General features: G+C 43.7%; 1 protein-coding gene across 1 annotated transcript in view; it reads left to right on the top strand.

Moving 5' to 3' along the window:
• PDIA5 (protein disulfide isomerase family A member 5) overlaps positions 1-19,502 on the top strand; it is a 96,530-nt gene that overhangs the window by 50,410 nt on the left and 26,618 nt on the right. The window contains exons 12-14 of the mRNA XM_084524665.1: positions 15,018-15,088; positions 16,113-16,276; positions 18,741-18,871. Of these exons, the coding sequence (XP_084380791.1) occupies positions 15,018-15,088; positions 16,113-16,276; positions 18,741-18,871 (366 nt within the window). The remainder of the gene's footprint in view (positions 1-15,017; positions 15,089-16,112; positions 16,277-18,740; positions 18,872-19,502) is intronic.

The following is a 19,502-nucleotide window of genomic DNA, read 5'->3' as shown; positions in this document are numbered from 1 at the left end:
TGTGCTAAGGTACAGCAGTACTTTGGCAAATGCTGTTATAAAAGTAAATCAGTTCCTGAACTGGGCTGTTGCATTCTCCTGATAACATGTTCCAGCTGCTTGGGATTGAAACAAAGAATGTTCCTTACCAAGAAACCTAATTTTAAATGTAAAGTGAATATTTAGGGCATAGATAATGTGTAATACATTTTATTTACATTCAAGTGGTAGTGGTCTGCCTACCTGCAGAATCCAGCTTGTAAATGTGTTAAAGATCTTTGTGGTTGTAAGAATCCTCTGTGGGCAACCTCAGCACAGAGTGCGAGGCTTGCAAACCAATTAATGACAGGCAGCTATCATAAACAGTTTTCTCTGTGATTAAAAGATCTTCTCACTACTTATTAATTTTATTAATGGAGACACCTTATGAATGTAAGGAGACAAATTACTCCAGTAAAAGAAACAGTAAAAATGGAGGACATCATTTGAGAAAAAATCAACCCTTTGTGGCTTAGGATGTGACAGTTGCTTCTAAAAATTAATAACTAATTTTATTCTTTGAAACATGAACAAAATAGACCCAGAACTCAGGATATACTTCTTTGTAACTAAGAATGAACAAGAGGATTCAACACTGGCCTGGAATTAGTAAGGACTTACAAAGCTATGTCCCTGTGCAGTGTACACGTGACTTGGAGTTTTTATAACAGGTTATAAATCTCGTGTTCATGCAAAGATCTTTTACTAGAGACAGAATTATTTCAGTGATGCTTTAATTACAATTCCGCAGTCAGATGGCCGATGTATTAATACACTGTAGTATTAAAAGATGTGTGGGAAGACGGAAGCTTTTTATTCCTCCCCCGCAAGTGCTGAAGAGGCAGTTGAACCAAACGCACTCATGGTAAATACCTGTGAACTGCAAAATTAGGCACTGTGATGAATGTGGCCAGTTGGATCTCCATGCCTGTGGCTACTAATGATCACCCGTGAGGCCCACTCTATAATTATTTACAATCAGTTGCTCTCAGTAGCCCAATTAGAAGTGTTGCAGCATTTTGTGTTAAGTGCAGCCTAGTATGTAACTAGGATCAACCAGAGCAGCTATGGATGATTTAAACATATCAGGAGCGTCTGTAGCATGCAACTTGCACCTCTTGCTATCGGTGACCTTACACCTTTTCTGCAATAATTTAGTACAACCACTAAATAGAAGATGTGCTGCTTTGAATTGCTACTGCTGGCCCTGAAACACGTGGGCGACTGTAGGTGGGATGAGTTCATCTTGCCGTTGTTTTGCAGGTCACTAGGGACACGAAGTAGGATTTTTAACCTTCTGAAACTTCTTTGTAAAGCCCTTAAGAGGATGTTCAGCAAATCTGAATGTTTAGCATAGGTAAACAGTGACCCAGCCAGCCAAGAGTCTGAGGGCACTCCTCTGCCTCAGCCAGTGGAGACGGACTCACAGCAAGCATTGTGTTCCTTCTTACCCAGACATTCTGCTGAAATTTTGTAAATGCTGGTGGTAAGCATATTGTTAGCCTGGATACATCCAACCATCCGGACTGTGCACTCAGCATTGCCATTCATGTCACGTATAACGTGATGAAGGTGACTGGTCTTGCAGACATCTGAAGTGATTTTTCTGTGTTGCTTTTACACAGAAGAAAACTGGGCTATGAACTGGGATCTCTGACACACAGCACTATAAAAAAGGAGAGCAAACAAATGGTCTCTTCCCCTGAAGGTTTTGAAGTTGTTGCTTGGATTGGCCATGTTCCATAGCACGAGTCTCTAAGAGATGTGTCACACCAAGCAAAGGTGTAGCTATGTATGCCATCGCTAGACCAAACAAAGCTCAACCATAGCATAAATACAGGCATCTATGTAGTTTATCATAATGTTCTGTTAGCAGTGAAAATAAGGACTGCGTGTCTGTTTGTGCCTCTTGCTCTCCGTGCTGATCAATTTATTTAGCTGCCCAAGATGACAGCTGGCTTCTGAGTGTCTCTAAATTTAAGCTCTACTGCCAGTCAAATGTTGCTAAATGCTTTAGTGACATAGTGGCTCACTGGGACTTAAAATGTTCCTGAACCACTTGAGTGCAAAAGAGCCCTTTTTTGCACTTTGTTTGTATTTTCATTTGTCCCCGTCAAACTGCTGAGTCAAATGCTATTTTTAGAAAAATGCTGTCCAAAATACTTGCCAAGCTAGTGCAGTTTGCAGTCTTTCAGACTGGGTTTTGTCGAAAGAATAAAAAACCGATAATTTCTCATTCTACATTTTTCCCATCGTTTTGCTCCAAAGCACGATCTCAGAGTCTTGGACAAAATAACCCTAACCAAGTCACGGATAAGTCAATTCAAATGCTACTGAGGAGAGTTTAAAGTCTTGTATTGAAATTAAAGCAAATTCAGCAGTGGGTTCTAAAAGATGTCTGCTTTTCATGCACAAGAGCAACTTTTCATTATGTTTTGTTAACACGAAGGACACTAACACTTTAAGGGCACAGCTGTTCAGGAAGCCTCGTGTACAATAAAGTCCTGGTGCTACCACGAGCTGTAGCTTCCCTGGGTACATTCAGCAAGAGCAGATCTGAGTAGTCAGTTACTGTTGCTGGTGAGTGATGGTTGGTAACCTCCCATGGTTGCTTATTTTTCCCCCCTCCCTCTCAAACCCCATTGTCCATTAAAAAAAAAAAAAAAAAAAAAGGTCTGTGGTGTGGTACTGATGCCAGGGGCAAAGGAGGAGAAGAGGTTGGTTGTCCCTACTATAACTATGAACATGCATTGGTGTTTTAAAGATTTGAAGTATTAATATATTTCTCCTGCACCATTTCTTCCTTGTATGTGAGCTTATGTTCATGTTTAAACTGTCTCCTACCCAGCCCTCTTCATAGGACTTCGTCATAGACATTATATAAGGTGTAGCTGCAGTGCATAAGGTTAGGGAAAATGTCAATATTCTTAGTGGGATGTTGGAGCCATCGCTGGTTTTCTTTCTTGATAAGAAAGGCAGGCAAGGAACATGCAGGTTTTTTTCCCCCTGCACCTTTAATTTGCTCATGGAAAGTGCTTTGGTGATGCAGCTATGACATTATCTCTTCTTGCTCCCTCTTAATAGAAGGGAGGGAAAAATAAATCTTGAGACGATAAAATTCAATACAGTTTTGATGTGTTGTTGAAATGTCCGTGAAATTCCTTTCCTGTCCTCGGATATTTTCTCTCCCTTTGTAAACTAGCCTGATAAATTACACAGTTGGTGCTTTCCAAAGCCGGCTATTCATCTGTGCAAGTTTTTAATTGCACTGGGAGCTGTTTTATCAATTTAGCTTTGGAAAAACAACTTTTCCGCTTTCCTCCTCCTTCCCCGTGCATTAAAAAACAAGGTTTTAAGCCACTTTGTGGACTCATTACTAAGAATGCCAACCAATTAGCCCAATACAAGATGAAGGCCTCCAGCTTCAAACCGAAGAGTGGACTCTCCCCGATGGCACACCGCCACTGGTTTCAGTGAGTTTGGTTTTGTTTCTTCCTGCTGCATGTGGTGGGATTAGGACATGGGAATCTATTGCTCATTTTATATTTAAAGCAAAACCAAAATGTGTGCAGAAAATCGAATCTTTTTTTTTTTAGGCTGGGTTTTACAACTATAAATAAATAAGTCTCCCTTTCAGCCCCCAACTGGTTCCTTATGAAAGTTCGTCATGGAAGCCAGCCACCATTGCAGCTAGCGCTAATTGGTACTTCTCTTGGCAGCCTCAACAGAAAGGCCATGGGTTGAAAAGGCTGAGGAATTCATTTACTGCGTAGCCTTAAAATGAAAAATAAAAAATAGCCTTTCCAGCGCAGGTCAGCAGCAGCGTAATATTAGCAGCATGTAATAAAAAATAAGTAAATACAATCTTCTCAAGTTTTTCCATGCTAATTCATGATTCAAAGGCATGTGGGTTATCCAAATAACGACAGCTCTCAATGTGGAATAGATAGAAATATCCTTTAATTTTTATTTGACCCTGTCATATCTGACGTATTAGTGAATTTTAAAATAAAATGTTGGCAGTTTTCATTGGCTACATACAGAGCTTTTGGCATCTGCCTCCAGGCGTACAGCCTCTAGGATGAAGCAAAGCAGTAGGTAAACATCTTAATTTATTGGAAATATTCTAGTGGTATCTTTCCATAAGAAGTTTCAGCCTGTCTCTGTTGATGGTAATCAGTCTAGTTCAGGTGGAAAATACTTGTTCACCACTGAAGGTTTGCCTTCTGACCTCAGCCTTGGCACCAGCCGAACTGGGTGTTTCAGAAAAAAAGACAAGTGTCTGGCTGGTGTCCTCAGGGAGGGGTGTCAGGTGGTTTCCCAGGAGCAGCAATAACAAGGCCCAGGTGCATAGTTTTGATCAATCCTTGGTCAAAGATAACAACGTGTGAGCTGGGCTTATTACTCGGCAAAAGTTGAGGGAAGAGCGGGCTTTGCAGAACATGGTGTAGCCCTACGAAATGGCAGGGGGCTGGAAGCCAGGAGCTTGCCAGGATGTAGGCTTCAGTCAGGAGTCTGCTTTAGTCTCCTGAAAGGTCTCTGTAAGCTTTGACAACCCAGCCTCGTGTAGGAACTCTGCTTTTTAAATCGGCCTTTCTGCACGGGCAGGGCTTTAAAAGTAATTGTGCTAGTTCTTCTGATTACAGCATTGCTGAATAAAATGAAGGCAGGCAGTTCGGTGCTATGTTAGCTGCAGGCTGAAATGATTGCTGGAACCCCGTAGTGTGTAAGGTAAGCCGTGTATTTGTAACTTCAACAGATGCCATACCCAACTGATACGGCTGCATTTACTCATCTGTGGGGTGATGCACAAGCCAACACGCATGTGTCAAGGTGTGTGCTGTGGGCTTGATCCTGCTCCTGCTGGAGCCAGTGCAAAATACTCTCCTTATTTTTAGAGCAATTAAAAAAAGCTTTGAACAAGACACTTTCTGAACTGTCAGGTAGCTCATAGGCAGAGCCCAGCTGCGTTTGGCTTCTTGGTGAAGCAGCTGTCAGGATGGGAAGAAGTTGCAGTGCCCTAATCACCGAAAGGTTGAATTGTTGTTCAAGGGCGTGTGGGTGATGAATGTTGCAGTTTTAAGAGCCTGGATACCTAGGTGAAGAAAAGAGATGTGCTTAAGTTTCAGCGGAGCATTTCCTGACTCTTCCCATCCCTTAGGTGCCTACCTTTAATGTTGCTTTAATGCATTTTTAATGGCACGTATAATAAACTGTTTCCCTGGACAAGTGTAAATTGTGCCAACTTTCTGGTCGCTGAATGTATGCACTTCTTAGCTGTGTGCCTTGCTGGTAGGCTCCTGGAACAGATAAATTCTTTGAATAAAACAGGAAAATTCTTGGCTCCTGAATCCACTTCCAATGAAGTGAGTGAGTTTTGATTGTTGATTTTGGAGCATTAGGGACTGATATTCAGACCAGGGTCATCAATACTTAAGTGTGCAAGTCTACAACAGGACAGTGCTTGATACTGCGTAAATTTGGATATCACCAAAAGAAACCTTGGGATGTGTAAATAGTTCAGTCCAGTGGCCTCCCGGTGCCGTGACCTGCCTCGTTAAAGTAATTACAGCAGTGATTTTCAGTGGAGATCTTAGGCACACATTAAAACATGAGTTCTTGAAAACGCAGCAAACGAAGAAAATGAAGAACCTGACATGAATTTTTTTAATGACCATCCCACCTACGCTTCTTGAGGGATTAAAGATAAAAATCAATATGGGTTTTTAGAGGTACTTAATATAAATAGGAATATGGAAAGTATAAAAATCCTAATAACTAGGTTGTGCAGTAAAACTTGATAGGATACTTAATGAAAAGGGTGAGGACAGTAATGAGAGACTCCTTTGTCTCTTTTGTGTCAGGCTTTTGATAATGTGGCATGCAGTTCATATAAGAAAATCCTTTTTGAAGCAGTTTGTGCTCTTTGAGCAGGGTAAAGTCATAAAAAAGGATGATCCAGTGATAAAATTGATAGCCTTGGCCTGGAGATGTAAAAGTTTAGTTCTTTGACTTGCTTTGATTTGTACGATTCTGATGCATGTTGCTAAATACTGGTCCCTGTTTCCAATCTGTGAAGTGGGGATGACATTTCACCTGGCAGGGGAGTTCATGTAGCCAGCCACAGACAGACTGCGAGATGCTCCAGTACTGCAGCAGCCAAGGAATGGAAGGCAAGTTGTAACTGAGCATTGCGAAGGCTTGGGAAGCAGGGAAGAGGTAAGATAGTCTTCCACAATGCAACACCAGAAGCACAATCAGGCTTCTGGCCCCCAAGTTTAGGAAGCCTTGGCTGTGACTGGGAGAACACATGGCTGGGCCAGGATGATCACCTGCAGCCTGGTTAGCTCCTGGACTTGAAGGGAATAATAGAAATTTTCAGAATAGAAAGAGTAGCAAAACCAGACTTTTGGGGTGTTTGTGACTACTCTGCCTTTGGGCTGGGTCTTGATGTGCTCTGTGCCATGGTGCAAGGGACAGAACAAGAGGACAGGGTGTGTAGCTCGAGGAGCTTATCTCCTAGCAGCTGTGAGTATTTTGAGGGTGCTGCGCAGGAGAGCAGTAGAGGTAAAAAGAAGGGAGCTGAACTGTAGACCCATGTTTTTTGTGAACTTCATGAGATTTGTTCAAAATGCATCTCTGTATGCTAGCCTCCAATATGGAGCAATTAGGTTCTCTATTAAGGAAGGCATTTACGAAGGCTATTCCAATCAGAAAAAAAATCTTCCCGTAAATGTGTGGCAGGTGGTGTGAAGGGAACATTAGTTTCTTTGGGGATTTGCTGCCTCATTTCTCCCATTACTGCTGTCTTCCCTCTCTCCTAAAAAGTCCTTACAGTCCTACTGAGGCAACTGCAAGGGAGTAGCTACAGCTGCTGGAGAGCCAAGGGGCAGCCCAAAGGACACTCACCCTGCTCTCCCCATCTCTGGGAGCCTTGGTAGGCTTAGTTATTCATCAGAGCAGTCTCTTACAAGACTTGGGTAGTTTTAGCTGGCCTTCTAGTCCAGTGAGAAGTCGGCATTTGTGTGTGTGGCCGGGATGAGACTGTCCTGCAAACTTAACCCCCGTGTACTCATAAGCTGTTGATGCTTTTGTGGTGAGTTCTGATAGGAGCGGAGCGTAATTTATTTTTATAGGTTTACTTTGCTCGCCTCTAATGACCAGTTAACAGCAGGAATTAGTTTTAAGAATTAAGCAGTCAGGTTTATTTCTTCTGAAATAAATTAATTTCCTTGCCTGGATGAGCTTAATATATGGTGCAGGGTTCTCATTTGGAAAGAGCCTTACAATATCTCTGCTGCTTGAATCGTTACCAGCAGAGTTTTCATTATCAAGTTTATCTTTCTAAATACTTTATGGCTTCAATTTTTATTATCCTGTGAAAGGCAGAGTAGGGAACTTACTTTAAAGGGCAAATAATGAACAGAGAAACCTACACTGGAAGATTGCTTGCCTGTCTGTCTGCTCCTTGTGCCCTTCCAGAGGGTGAGTTTGGCAAGTGGGTGCCGTCTTTGAGTTATTAATAAATGAATCCAGTGCGTTGAGGTGTTATGCTGGTGGTGGAGGTGTCTTCTGGGGTCCTGCCTGCTCGTGGTTAGCAAGATTTGTAGCACATTTCTGCAAAGTAAGTGACTGCATCTCAGCTGGTAACTACTTTTGCTCTGATCTTGGCCAGGAAATGTCCGTGATATCCCTTCCTGATGCTTGCCTTCTGTAGGTGACTTCAGTAATAGCCAATGTGACCATATTTTTTTAACCCCCAACCCCTCAACCTTCAGTGCTCTGGGATATAATTACCTTTCCTAGGGAAATCTCAATTTTGCATCCAAGTGGAATAATTACGGTCTAATGGAGAAGGAATCCTTCTGGTGGCATTTTTCATAAACTCTTAACAGTTTCACCTTGAGGCAGCCATGCTGTTGTCTCCCTCTTTCATATTGCAATAGGGGAAGATTAATTTCCAACACCTACTCGGGGCAATGTTCCTCCAAGCTGATGTAGGAAGTGTAATTCACATCTCCCAGTGCCAGCTGATCCACCTTCCTTCACTTCTTTTCCCACCTAAGAGGGATGGGAGGAGGCACCACCGTCTCCCAACGCTGTTTGCTACCAGGTGCACCATGGTTTTGAGGAAGAGGCTCTATATGTGCAGCATCATCTCCAATAGCTGGAAGCTGAAGCCAGATTTGAGATGGAAATGAGGAACCGTGCAATTTTTGTTGTTGGGCTTTTTATGTTAAATAAAGACAGTGCTGAGCTTAGAGAGCTTTCCTGAGCCATGGAAGATGGGGGTATGTTTTTCAAAGGTTAGCTTCAGGAGCCCAGCTCAGCCAGGGCTCCCTGTAGTGCTGAGAGATGACTCTGGGAGCAAGATGGAGCAGAAATTTCCTCTCCACAAATCTTTGACATAAAGAGCATTCATGTCAAAAGGAGATGTGCTCTGATGTGCTCAGAACTGAGGGTAGAAGCATGTTTTATGCAGGAGGTCGTAAGAATTGTCTTCCTCGAAGTCCCGTGGAGGCAGCCTGCAGGACCAGCAGTGTTTCAGCCTCCTCTGCTCTGAGTTCCCTCTGCCGAGGTCTGTTGCTGGCTGGAGGCAGCCCTTCTGCTGGACCTGGGAGAACAGCACCAATGCAGAAGGGATTCCTGGAGCTTGGTTAAATGCTTACCAGTTTGGTCTGGTTTATCTTAATGTAATGCAGTGAACTGATTGTCTTTTTGGAGGAAAAAACACAACAACTTGTTCTTTAACTGTCTAAAAAAATGCCATTATGAATATTCTGAGCAGTTTCGGCAATGCTGGGGGAAGTAATTATGTCAGCATGAAAAAGATGATCAAGAATTGGATTTCAAATGCTTTTACCTCTGCAACCAAGGCAATCAAATGCGGAGCTGAGGCTCAGCTCACTCCACGTGCATCCCTATGTACCAGGAAGGCGTCAGGTGGCTCACGTGGCTGATCAGGACTTTGCTGGTATCCACATGAATCTCCTGCTAGTGCTCCAGGCTGAGCTTCTGTGTTTTTTTGAGTGCTGACAGCTCTGCACCAGGACATCCGTGCCTCCTGTGCGTGCTCTGCAGCACGTGCAGGAGGTGCTCCCCAGGGATGGGGTCGCTACCGCCGCAGTCACGCGCTGACCGAGTTGTAGTCCCCTTGGGGCACAGCTGCGTGGGGCCAAAGAGCTGCTTCTAGGCCAGGATTTTCTTCTGTTTGTGCACAGTGGGATCAGGTTTGTGGTGGTGGCAGCGGTGGGGACAGATGCTGTGCTGCTCTCCTGTCACCGGGATGAACTGCGCAGCCCACACAGCCGAGGCGTTGGGCTGCAGCTGCAGAAATGGGGCATGACTGCACTAACCTAAACCAATGAAGTGTTTTCTTCTCATTCCATATTTCTAGTTCCTTAGAGTTTTTTCCAGGCTGACCTTTTACAGCCCTGTACAGCCAGGAAGCTTTTGCTTGTTATCGATCCCTAAGAAAAATTATGCTTGGTCAAATCAATCTACCTTTACAAGTACGGTAACAGGGTAGGGGCAGTCTGAATTTGTGTACGCATGCATACACAGCCAGCTGGTGAAAATTAGAACTCAATGCAGTGTTAAAGATGTTGAAGCTGCTCGTGCTCATCTGTTAAGAAAGCATCAAGTATTGAATCTCTTGTCTCAAAGCATCGGGAATCTTACCTGGGAGGGCAGCACTGCTGTTCGGAAGGAGATGGATGGTTTGGAGGTGTGAAAAAATTCTCAGAGCAAGTACTGGAGAGAAAACAGAATGCATAAAATTTCTTGAGCCCCTGGTCCTTCCTAAGATGAATTTCTTGTAATAAGCAGAAATCTGGAGCTCTGCTTATGGCCTGAGTCCGAGGCAATGAGGTTTTGCGGACTGTTAGGACCAATAAGTGAACATGGCACCAGCAGGGCTTGAGATGCATACCTGTGCTTGTGGGGAGAAAAGGCTGCTTTCATCTAGGTTTGCACCCTCCCTCCCTGACGAATTTGTGAATGATTTCCCATCAGATGTCTGCAATGCAGACGGCTAAATTATGCAAGGGAATCTGCAGCTGCTGTAGTTTATGCCCTCGTGCAGTGGTAAAAGAGCTGTAAGCTGCCTCGTGTCAGGCTGTAGAGTTACTCTTATATACTGTATAAGAAATCTTTGTGTAGTAAAAACTTATGGCAGTGGAGAATAGCCTGGTGTTCTCACACAAGTGATGAGAGGGCTGGGGCTTGCGTGTCCTTGCTCTGGCTCTGAGGATTAGCATCTTGCCACCACATTCTTGCTTTTGTATGTACAGGTGTTTGGGTTCCAAGTTAAAAACAGGGTGCATGTAAGGGCTGGCTGCTCTGCTGCGTTGAGAGGTCACTGCTCCTCTGGGACTAGGAAAGGAGAAATCAAAGGGATTTCCTTTGGAGTTATTTACTTAGAGAGTGAAGGTGCATCTGAATTTTTTTTTTGAGATAATTTTTCCTTGGAGGTGTCAGTAAGTCCTCCCTGAACATAGCCTGAACTGCCGGTGACCCACCTGCAGGACATGCGTTCTGCTTCAAATTTGTTTTCTCATCAGGCCAATGGAAATGTTTTTGGTATGCGGCTATAAATGTGCGTGGAGATGGCACGATACAATAAATAGCTGGTGCACGATAACAGTACCCAAGCAGGCTGTCGATAGCAGACATTTAATGATTCTTTAAAATCTTTATTTGCAATTTAATTTGTCTCTGGGGTTCTTCATGTCAGAAATTCCTTATCCACAGTTGCCGGGATGCTGGTATTTATCTCTTGCCTGTCACGTACATTTCAGATCGTCAGACAACGTTGTGTTAAAATGAGAGGACATGACCAAAAGCACAGTGTTTATTTGTATAGCTATAATAACCCGAAACGAGCAAGCAATACATGAGAGAGGCAGAGTTTTACGTTTCGAGGACAGCACTAAGACAGCATTTGCAGGAGCTTAGCTGGGGGTGCTTGGCTGCTCCTCTGCAGGCAAAACTTGGTTTTAGCAGCGGAAGTGTTTGAGTTGATTCCCTTCTGAAAATGTCTGGAGCAGCTGCGCTCAGTCGCGAGTCTCTGCTGCAATGCCAAACGGGCTGCTACAAACAAACACGTGTGCTTAGGGGAAAAAAAGGTTGCTCAGTGCAATCAGTGGCCATCCCTTTGTCGGTGTGCTGCTCGCCCTTGCACATTAGCCTTGCTCTGTCCACGCTTGGCCTTTCCATCTGCGATGGACAAAGTGCTGGTGAGCGCTGTCCTCTGCCCTGCGGTGGCTTTCTGGAGGGAGCTGTGTGTGGAGACCCCAGCCCCCATCCTCCTGGGTGCAGCTGAGCTGTGGGATGGCAACTGCACTGAGGGAAGGAGCTATTTATCTGCCTGACTATGCAGTGCAAATGAGAAGATTGATTATAAATAAACTGGGAAAACAGAATTCTTGCTTCATTTAGGCAGCTCTTTTAACCAGCTAGTGAGAGCCTGGCTTGTACTGCAAGTCCTAGTGCCGATTTGTAGGCTTTGACTTGTTCATCCTCTTGTATCACTCTTCCTTTAGTCTTACTCTGTGTGGTCTTTCCTTTTTAAGCAACTTGGACCCTGCAGCCTGGGTCTCCTGAGGTCTCCTGTTGTGCAGGTGGAGCCAGGCGAGGTGTTTAGGGGACAGGTGAGGTGTCCAGGACCTACAGGCACCCAGGGGTGGTGTCTGCTGCAGGACTGAGGGTAACTGATTTGTACTTTCCTGTCCTCTGACAGAGCAGAAGGAGGCTGTGGGGTCCTCTGTGCCTCCAGGTCCCTGCTGTCCCTTCAGTATTCTCACCAGCAGAGGTTCAGAAGAGGCTGCAGGGCATCCCTGTGTTGGCTCTGACTTTCCCCGTCTCATCTGGGACTGAATGAGTTCCTTCCCTCACTTCGTCTTTCAGGTTTAATGTCAGCATACACTTGACACAACAGTGCATCTTTTAAGAGCACATCTGTCAAAGGTGCCCACTACAAAGCTGGGGCTTCCTTCCACAATCCCAGCTGACCTTATGCAGCACTTCGGAGCATCTGGGCTGAGGGCCCGTAGGGTTGTTATTTTCTCATTCGTTTTATGAACAGAGAATCTCTAAAACTAGAGAAGTTTAACGCAGAGGGATACAGCTGCTGCGGAACAACATAATGTGGCAATCAAAAGAGAGGCAGTGACCTTGGTATTCATTTAAATGACTTTTTCATTGGCCTTGAGAATTTAATGGCAATCCTCACAGGATTATTGAAAGGTAGGATAAATAATCATAGGAGAGATGAATTGATTTGCAGCGTGTAGATCTGACTTCTGACTCGTCTCTCCCCGTCTCTGCCATGGTAGGCAGAAGCAGGCTGTGGCACGCAATAGCACAATTCTCATAAAGATGGCCAGATAAACATCGTTTATCGTGGGAGAAGCTCTTGAGATTTGTTGTCCCTGTTTCAGATTCAGTTTAACGTGCTGGCTTTTTTTCCAGGCTGACATATCATGCTGTCCTCTGCCAGGGGTGGAACAAGCATTGCATGATAAAGATTTGAGGACTTCACTTTGCATTTAAGTGCCTTTAAAGACCTGATCCTGCCTTCCCTTTATTTTAAGCATGAGTTAGCAAGCTTTATGGAAGTCTGTAGTGCTGTATCTGTGTGATGTTTGTGAAAGAACCCAGAACGCTGGCATTTCCTAGTCTGAATATCCTTCCCCAAAATTATACTTCCATGAATTTCAGATGCTTTAGATTTATTTTTTTTTTTTATTTCCTGAGCAAAGTATGCCTAGCTCATTTCTTCTTTTCTCTGCACAGGTATGTGGAGACTCAGGTTGTTTGATGCTTTTGGTTGATCAGATCTAATATTAATAACTGGGGAATATAGTGTAGATGGTGTGTAGATACAGTATCTCGCGCACAGTGTGAAGTTTGCTCAGGCTGGAGGACACGCAGTGTAAAGCCTGCCAAGGTGAACTTACCTCTGCAGAAAAGTCTTTTTTCGAACAAATTTGAGCTAGCTAATTCAGTGAAGCTCCCAGGTATCTGAGCTGTGATTCGAGATGCCCTTTACTTAGAAGTGAAGAAGAGCACAAAACGAATAAAGTTCCTGCTCCTAAAAGGAGAAATAAATCAATTCAGGCAGGTGTCAAAGGGAACTGTCAGCCCATTCCAGAAAGCCATATGCCTGCAAGTTTTCTGTGGGTGGCAAATAAATCATATTGCCAGCCTCTTTTGTGCCTTTAACCAAGGCGAGCAGTGCTGAGACAGTAACTCTTCCTCAGCCTTTTTCAGCTCCTTCCTGAGTTCACCTCTGAAGCTCTTGCCTCAGGTTCCCAGCTCGGTCACACGTGCTCTCGCTGAGAACCAAAAAAACAAAAAGCAAAACTTCATCCTGCAGCTGAGACCCCTTTTTGGCTGCTCCTACCACAATAAAACATTGGCTTTGCTCAAAGGAAGTATGCGAGGCTGTTAATGCAGCGATCGCTGTGCAGACAGGTAGGCAGCGGGGACTGGAGCTGGTGTTTGAGCTGGAGTTCGCCGTGGGATCAGCAGTTCGGGTGTTTGCGTAATTCTCAGGTGGGATTTGGACACTCCTCAAATCTGTCTGCCCTGAGCTGCAGTCACAACCACGGCCCTGCTATAAGCATGCCCCGCCAGCGTTTCCTGGTGCGCTTGGAGCTCTGCAGAGGCCCCTGCTTGCTCGGGGAAGTCACCCTCTGATCTGATGCCCTGTCACTTCTCGGCTGTGAGCAGTCTTTGGCTGGTTGAGTTCAGGCTCAGGTTAGTGCCTGGTGGCTTTGTCAGTCGTCCCGTTAGTGGGGATCAGAGCAGTTCCGATTTTCATCCTTGCTTGATTTTCTGTTAGACAATGATGTAAAAATAGTCCCAGCCCCTTTGTCTGTATGCCTCAGGAACTGCTGTTGCCGAAGCCGTATTGAAACAGATTGCTCGCTGGATTTTCTGTTACAACTTTCAAAAGCTCAGCAAAGTCTGGGCTTTCAAGTGCCCATTCCAGCGATAACAGCTGAAGAAAGAAAAGCAGGATGCTGCTGCAACCAGGAGGAAAAAGCACGGTGAGGGCTTGCAGAGAAGGTTGGATTGTGGTGGGGCCAGAAAACTCAGAGCGCCTGTTGGGCCACGCAGCGAGCCTGGTTCCAGCTCTGTGTGTTTGAAATCAACGCACCAGGGCTGGGTGTTGATCCTGGCTGTTGATCCTTGGGCCAGGACTGTGGGGCAAGGAGGGGGCTGTCCCACAGCATCCCCCTGCATCACAGCAGGACCCTCACCTGGTCCCAAAAGCTCAGCTTGCCTGAAAGCAAATGGTGAAAGCGTTTTCATTTGCACCCAAATAATTTATTTTAAATCTGTTTTTCTCGTGCGCTCATTTATTTTACTTTATTGTAATGTCAGCACTCGGCAGTGAAGTAATGGCAGATCTCTCAGGAGAACTTGCACGAGCGAGAAAGCACCATTATCTTGGTTTTACAGGCCCTGCTTATGTCGAGAACATATGTGGTGGTGTAATTATGCTGATGTGATTAAATCAGTGCAAATCCTTGCTGGAGGGACACGCCGCACCGCTGTAAAGCGTAGCTTATTATCAGCGCAGTTTAGTTCAAATTACACGACTCAATTAAGCTGTGCTCGTAGAAACCTCGGCTTAAAGTCAGGAAGTCACGTGAGGGTCTGTGTCGGATTTTTACTGCAGATAAAAATTTGGAAACAGAAATGGGTGAGGCATAGCCTCACCCAAGAGCATGCTAGAATCGATGGGCTTGACAACTACTGCCCGTAGTACTTTCTGAGAGGGAAGTGAGCTGGGTGAAGATTTCTTTCTTCAAAGTGTAGAGACCACTTTGGAAAATGTCCTAAATCATTGTAAGGCTTTGCAAATAAAGTAAGTAAAATGCATACTAAATTCTAGTAAATCTCTACCACGTGGTTTTGGATTTTGGTAAGGCTGGATGGGTCAACGAATAACCATGGTGTGTACGAATTAACTGGATTTTTTTTGGCAGGGTGTGGGCACTGTAAGAAAATGAAGCCAGAATATGAGAAGGCTGCAGAGTTTCTCCACGCAACCAGTGATGTAAGTTAATTTCCTTTATTATATCCTTCTAATAATCAGTAATAAATAACTGGAGTAATAAGTGACTTTTATCCCTACAACAAATTCAGCTGTTCTCATCCTCCCACAGGACCCTTCAAAATGTGCTTCCAAAGTACAGTCTCATCGCTAATGCATGAACCCTGCCAAAGTCTTAGAAAGAACATTCTGTCTTGAACGAAAACAAAATCGAAAAATGTTTATGTATTCTGCTGCAGGCCTTATACGTAATATGATCAAATCCAAAATGGATTTTTTTTTTGCCTTATTTAAAGGCACTGAATGTGAAGAAACACAGACTTTTATTTATGAATTAGATTTGGGGAAAAAAAAAAGGGGGTTGATCCCTCTTTCAAGCATCTTGCTTTTATGGTTGCATCATTCCATTAGCATCATCTTAAGTGCTCCATCAACATGGAGCTGGAGAGGAGAGACCTGATAATACAAGTATTAGTATTAGTGCTATTGATTCAGTCCTGCTCTCTGTACGCCATGCAAGAATAGAAGCGGGATTAATCTCCCCAAACTCTAGACATCTTCAGTAGAGACATTGAGTCCCTTTATAACTATAAAGGTGAAGGAGAGGGGGATGTGCAAAACAGGTAAATCACATCCTACAAGTGATGGTAAAAGTGGTCCATGTGTAGATGCCCGTGAGGTAGGGAAAGATGAATTTGCCTTAAAGTAAATTTGTCTTTAACAATGCCTATTTGCCTTGGGAAGAATGGACTTGTGGGAGGAAATGCCGTTTCTGGGAGCAGCTCTTAAGCATTACAAAGCATTGTCTACAGGGAATCTTCCTCAGAAAGGGGAGGAGAATGGGTAATATGCTGGTTACATTTAGTCCTTAAGATATCCTTTCCTGGTTTTGCATCGGGCCTACTGAGAACCTGAGAAAGCGGAGGCACCTAAGTCATGAGTAATTAATTTCCCCAAAGTCCACTACTTCTTGCCAAAGGTGTGGGTACGTGTTCTTATGATTTACAGTCAGTATTTTCTGTTTTAGAGTCCAGGTGTCCTTGCAGCAGTAGATGCTACCGTCAACAAGGCACTGGCAGAAAGATACCACATCTCAGGCTTTCCTACTCTGAAGTATTTTAAGGATGGAGAGGAGAAATACACCCTGCCACACCTCAGAACGAAAAAGAAGATCATCGATTGGCTCCAAAAGTAAGTTTTGAGGGTCTGAGATAGCATTCACATTCCTGGCTGCTGTTTCCTGAAGACTGCTTTGTGAGGAAGTAAATCCTAAAACCTAGCTTTATCGGCTGCCTAAATCCCTTGCTAACAAAAACAAATTGAATTCCAGTATTCAAAGCCATACAAACGTGTATGTTAATTATGGTCTCTAATACACCAAATCCTTTATTTGCTGCGGGGTTTTTCATAGTTGTCCTGGTAATTCTTTCCCAAAATAAATATTTTTCAAATGCATGCTAAGCCTCTCTCCGGAGAAGGAATAGCAATGGCTCTGAAAAATAAACAGAACATTTGTTGTTCCCTCTTCATACTAAGCAGCAGATTTCACTATAAGTAACTAAATTTCTGTAGTTGTACTTTTCTCCTTCCAGCATTTCAGAGCCAATGCCTAGACTACCTGCTACATGGGGCTGAAAGAAAGGCACCCAGACCAACTGAAACAGCACCTTTGTCTGCGCTTCCCTGCTTTCCTTGGGTGGTGCGCTAAAATATGCAGAATTTGATGTACAATGAAAATAATTTCATTTCAAAGAAGAAAATTGCTGGTACAACTCTCTAAATATTTAGGAGTAAAATATGTATTTAAGTACTGTAAGCCAAATATAATTTCTGCACTATTCACTGGAAAAAAAAAGCAGTGTCTGTCTTCTGTGAGGTCATTTAATCATTAAGTGCAGATGGCATGAGGAATGCAAGCTTAATTTTTCCAACTCCTGTTTGGTGGGGGGGGGAAGGGGATTGTATCTGAGTGCTTCAAACCAAGTAATAAGTTTGGCCTGGCAGCATCTTTGTCACATGTTGGGAAGTTTTATCTGTATCCTACATTTACACACAGCTCTCCCTTGGCCTCCTTGCTTACTCAGCTCCAAGTTGCTGTGTCAGTAGTGGATGTTAAATCGCTGTCCTAGTTCCACCAGCTTGCTGGGGTATTTTGAAAACTGTGTCATTTTAATTGGGTTAAACACTCAGGTTGACACGGCCTATTCGTATTGGCAGTGGAATAAGCAGGGAGGAAGAGGTGGTTCATCCTTTCCAGATCCGCCTGTGCCTCTGTAAGATTTCTGCCTACTGCCTTCGGTAGCCAGTAACACAGGGGCACAGACTTCTTGTCCCCTGGCCTAACTGCTAGATGCTCTCCCAGCTTGAAGTGCAATGGTGTAAGATGCTTGTTTGCTGACTTGAGATAAAATAGCAACAGCTCCACTGAAGCTGATGGAAATAGGGATGTATGTAGGGTGCAGGCTGGAGATAAAATTTCAGCTTGTGAAAACCTATCCCAGTGAGTGGTCTAGTTGCAGCAGCACGAGTTGCAGCTCTGTTGCCTGGTTTGTTTGTGCTGTGCTGCCATACGATAGTGTTACCAGTATCTGGGTAGCTTATTCCAGGTCAGCACGAGGAGGTCTGTGTGAGATGAACTCGCACCTCTGGCTGTAACTGTAATCGATGATAGCTCACACTGACTGTGTGCGTGTGAAAATTCAGATCAGCTGCCCTAATTCTATCGCTAACAACTGGCAAATCAATACCGATGGAAAGATGATGGATATCCACCAACTGACCTTGAGAAGAACTTTAAAAATTTAGATTTTCTTCACTTAGTTTTTATGTACCTGATACAACTTAAAATGTGTCATTCAAAGTGACAGGAAAGTCTGAAAAGCTAATTTATTACCAAGGCGACATATGAAGGTCTTTATACCATGGCTCCATTCTGATGATTTTATATAAGTAATCACTATTTAAGATACAGCAGGAATGAATTTAATGAGTCTGAGAGAAGTCTGTGAGCTGGTGAATAGCAGAAGTTTTGTTAGAGGTGCTCTGGATGTGCAGGATTGCTCTGATCTAGTCAGTATGTGCAGTCATAATTGAAACCTGACATTCTCTTTATCAAGGTAAAATATTCCAGTTCAGTCACCCCCAGTCTTCCAAGTGGAATGATGCTGATTATTGCATCCTGGCTTTAATATTTGAATTCAAGAGAAGGTCATGAAATTCTTTATAGAGGTTTGTGTGATGGCAATGAAGAGTACAAAAAGGATGTTTGAATGGAAGACGCTGTCCTATATCGGTTGCCTTTTGATTCCACCTGCTTGCTGTTCTCAATTCATGCCTACGGATGACACGGTGATATTAGAAGCAATGTTCTTTTTAGCCAGATGTTGGATGTAATGTAGGAGATCTTTGTTCTGCATTCCTATTCATATGCTTCAGTGAGATCGTTTAAATTATATTTTTACTGAGTTTTAGAAATTAACGCACATTTTTGTTACCACCTGGTGTCGGAAATATTGAGCGTGTTTTCCTACTGCCCAGGCACCCTGAAGGATTGCTCCTCCTTGGTTCCCTCAGAGTACTAAGCAGGATGTGATGGCCTTTTGCATATGCTTACAGAAACATTCTCAGACTAATCTCATTCTATTCCTTTTTCTAGTCCTGAAGCACCACCTCCACCTGAGCCTGCATGGGAAGAAAAACAGACTAGTGTTATCCATCTTGCAGGAGAAGACTTCAGGGAGTCCTTGAAGAAGAAGAAGCACACTCTTGTCATGTTCTATGCGCCATGTGAGTAAACAACACTCCATGTGCTTGAGTTTTATAAACCCTACAGTTTATGAACTCCTAAATTAATTCCTTCACTGTCCTCAGGTTTTGTGAGGGTAAAGAACTGATTCCAAATGTAACTGCATGGGGCACTATTGTATGTGTCTCTGTAAACTGGAAACAAAACAGTATGTGGTGTTTATTTAAAGAGTTACTGTGTTAATGCAGACAAAGCAGGCAGGGGAACAAAAAGAAAACAGATTTATTTTTCCTCTGCTGTATTTTATGGTCCGCATAACAAAATGTGATCTGTTATAGCAGGACAATGAGCACAGAGAGCCTGGCCCATTATTGCAGCACTTCAGTAGTGAAATTGATATAGTGGTGTAGGAGGAATCACCCCCCAGAGGAAGAGAACAAATTTTGATGGAATAAATTTTGTCCATAATAAGTCTACATTTAAATCGCTACTTAGAATATGGACATTCACCCTTCCAGGTTGTTTTGCATGCATCACAGGCATGCTTTCTTTCTGAAGCACCTAACAGCATTTCTAGCAAACTTTTGAATCAGGCCCTTTGTAAGTTAGGTGAATGAAAGAAAAATGCTACACATGTACTCCTCCCCATTCATATTAGACGGCTTCTGTAGG

This window comes from Aythya ferina (genome assembly GCF_964211825.1).
Source record: "Aythya ferina genome assembly, chromosome: 6".
NCBI lineage: Eukaryota > Metazoa > Chordata > Aves > Anseriformes > Anatidae > Aythya > Aythya ferina.
The sequence above is the reverse complement of the archived record's forward strand: the minus strand, read 5'-3'. Positions and strand labels throughout refer to the sequence as shown.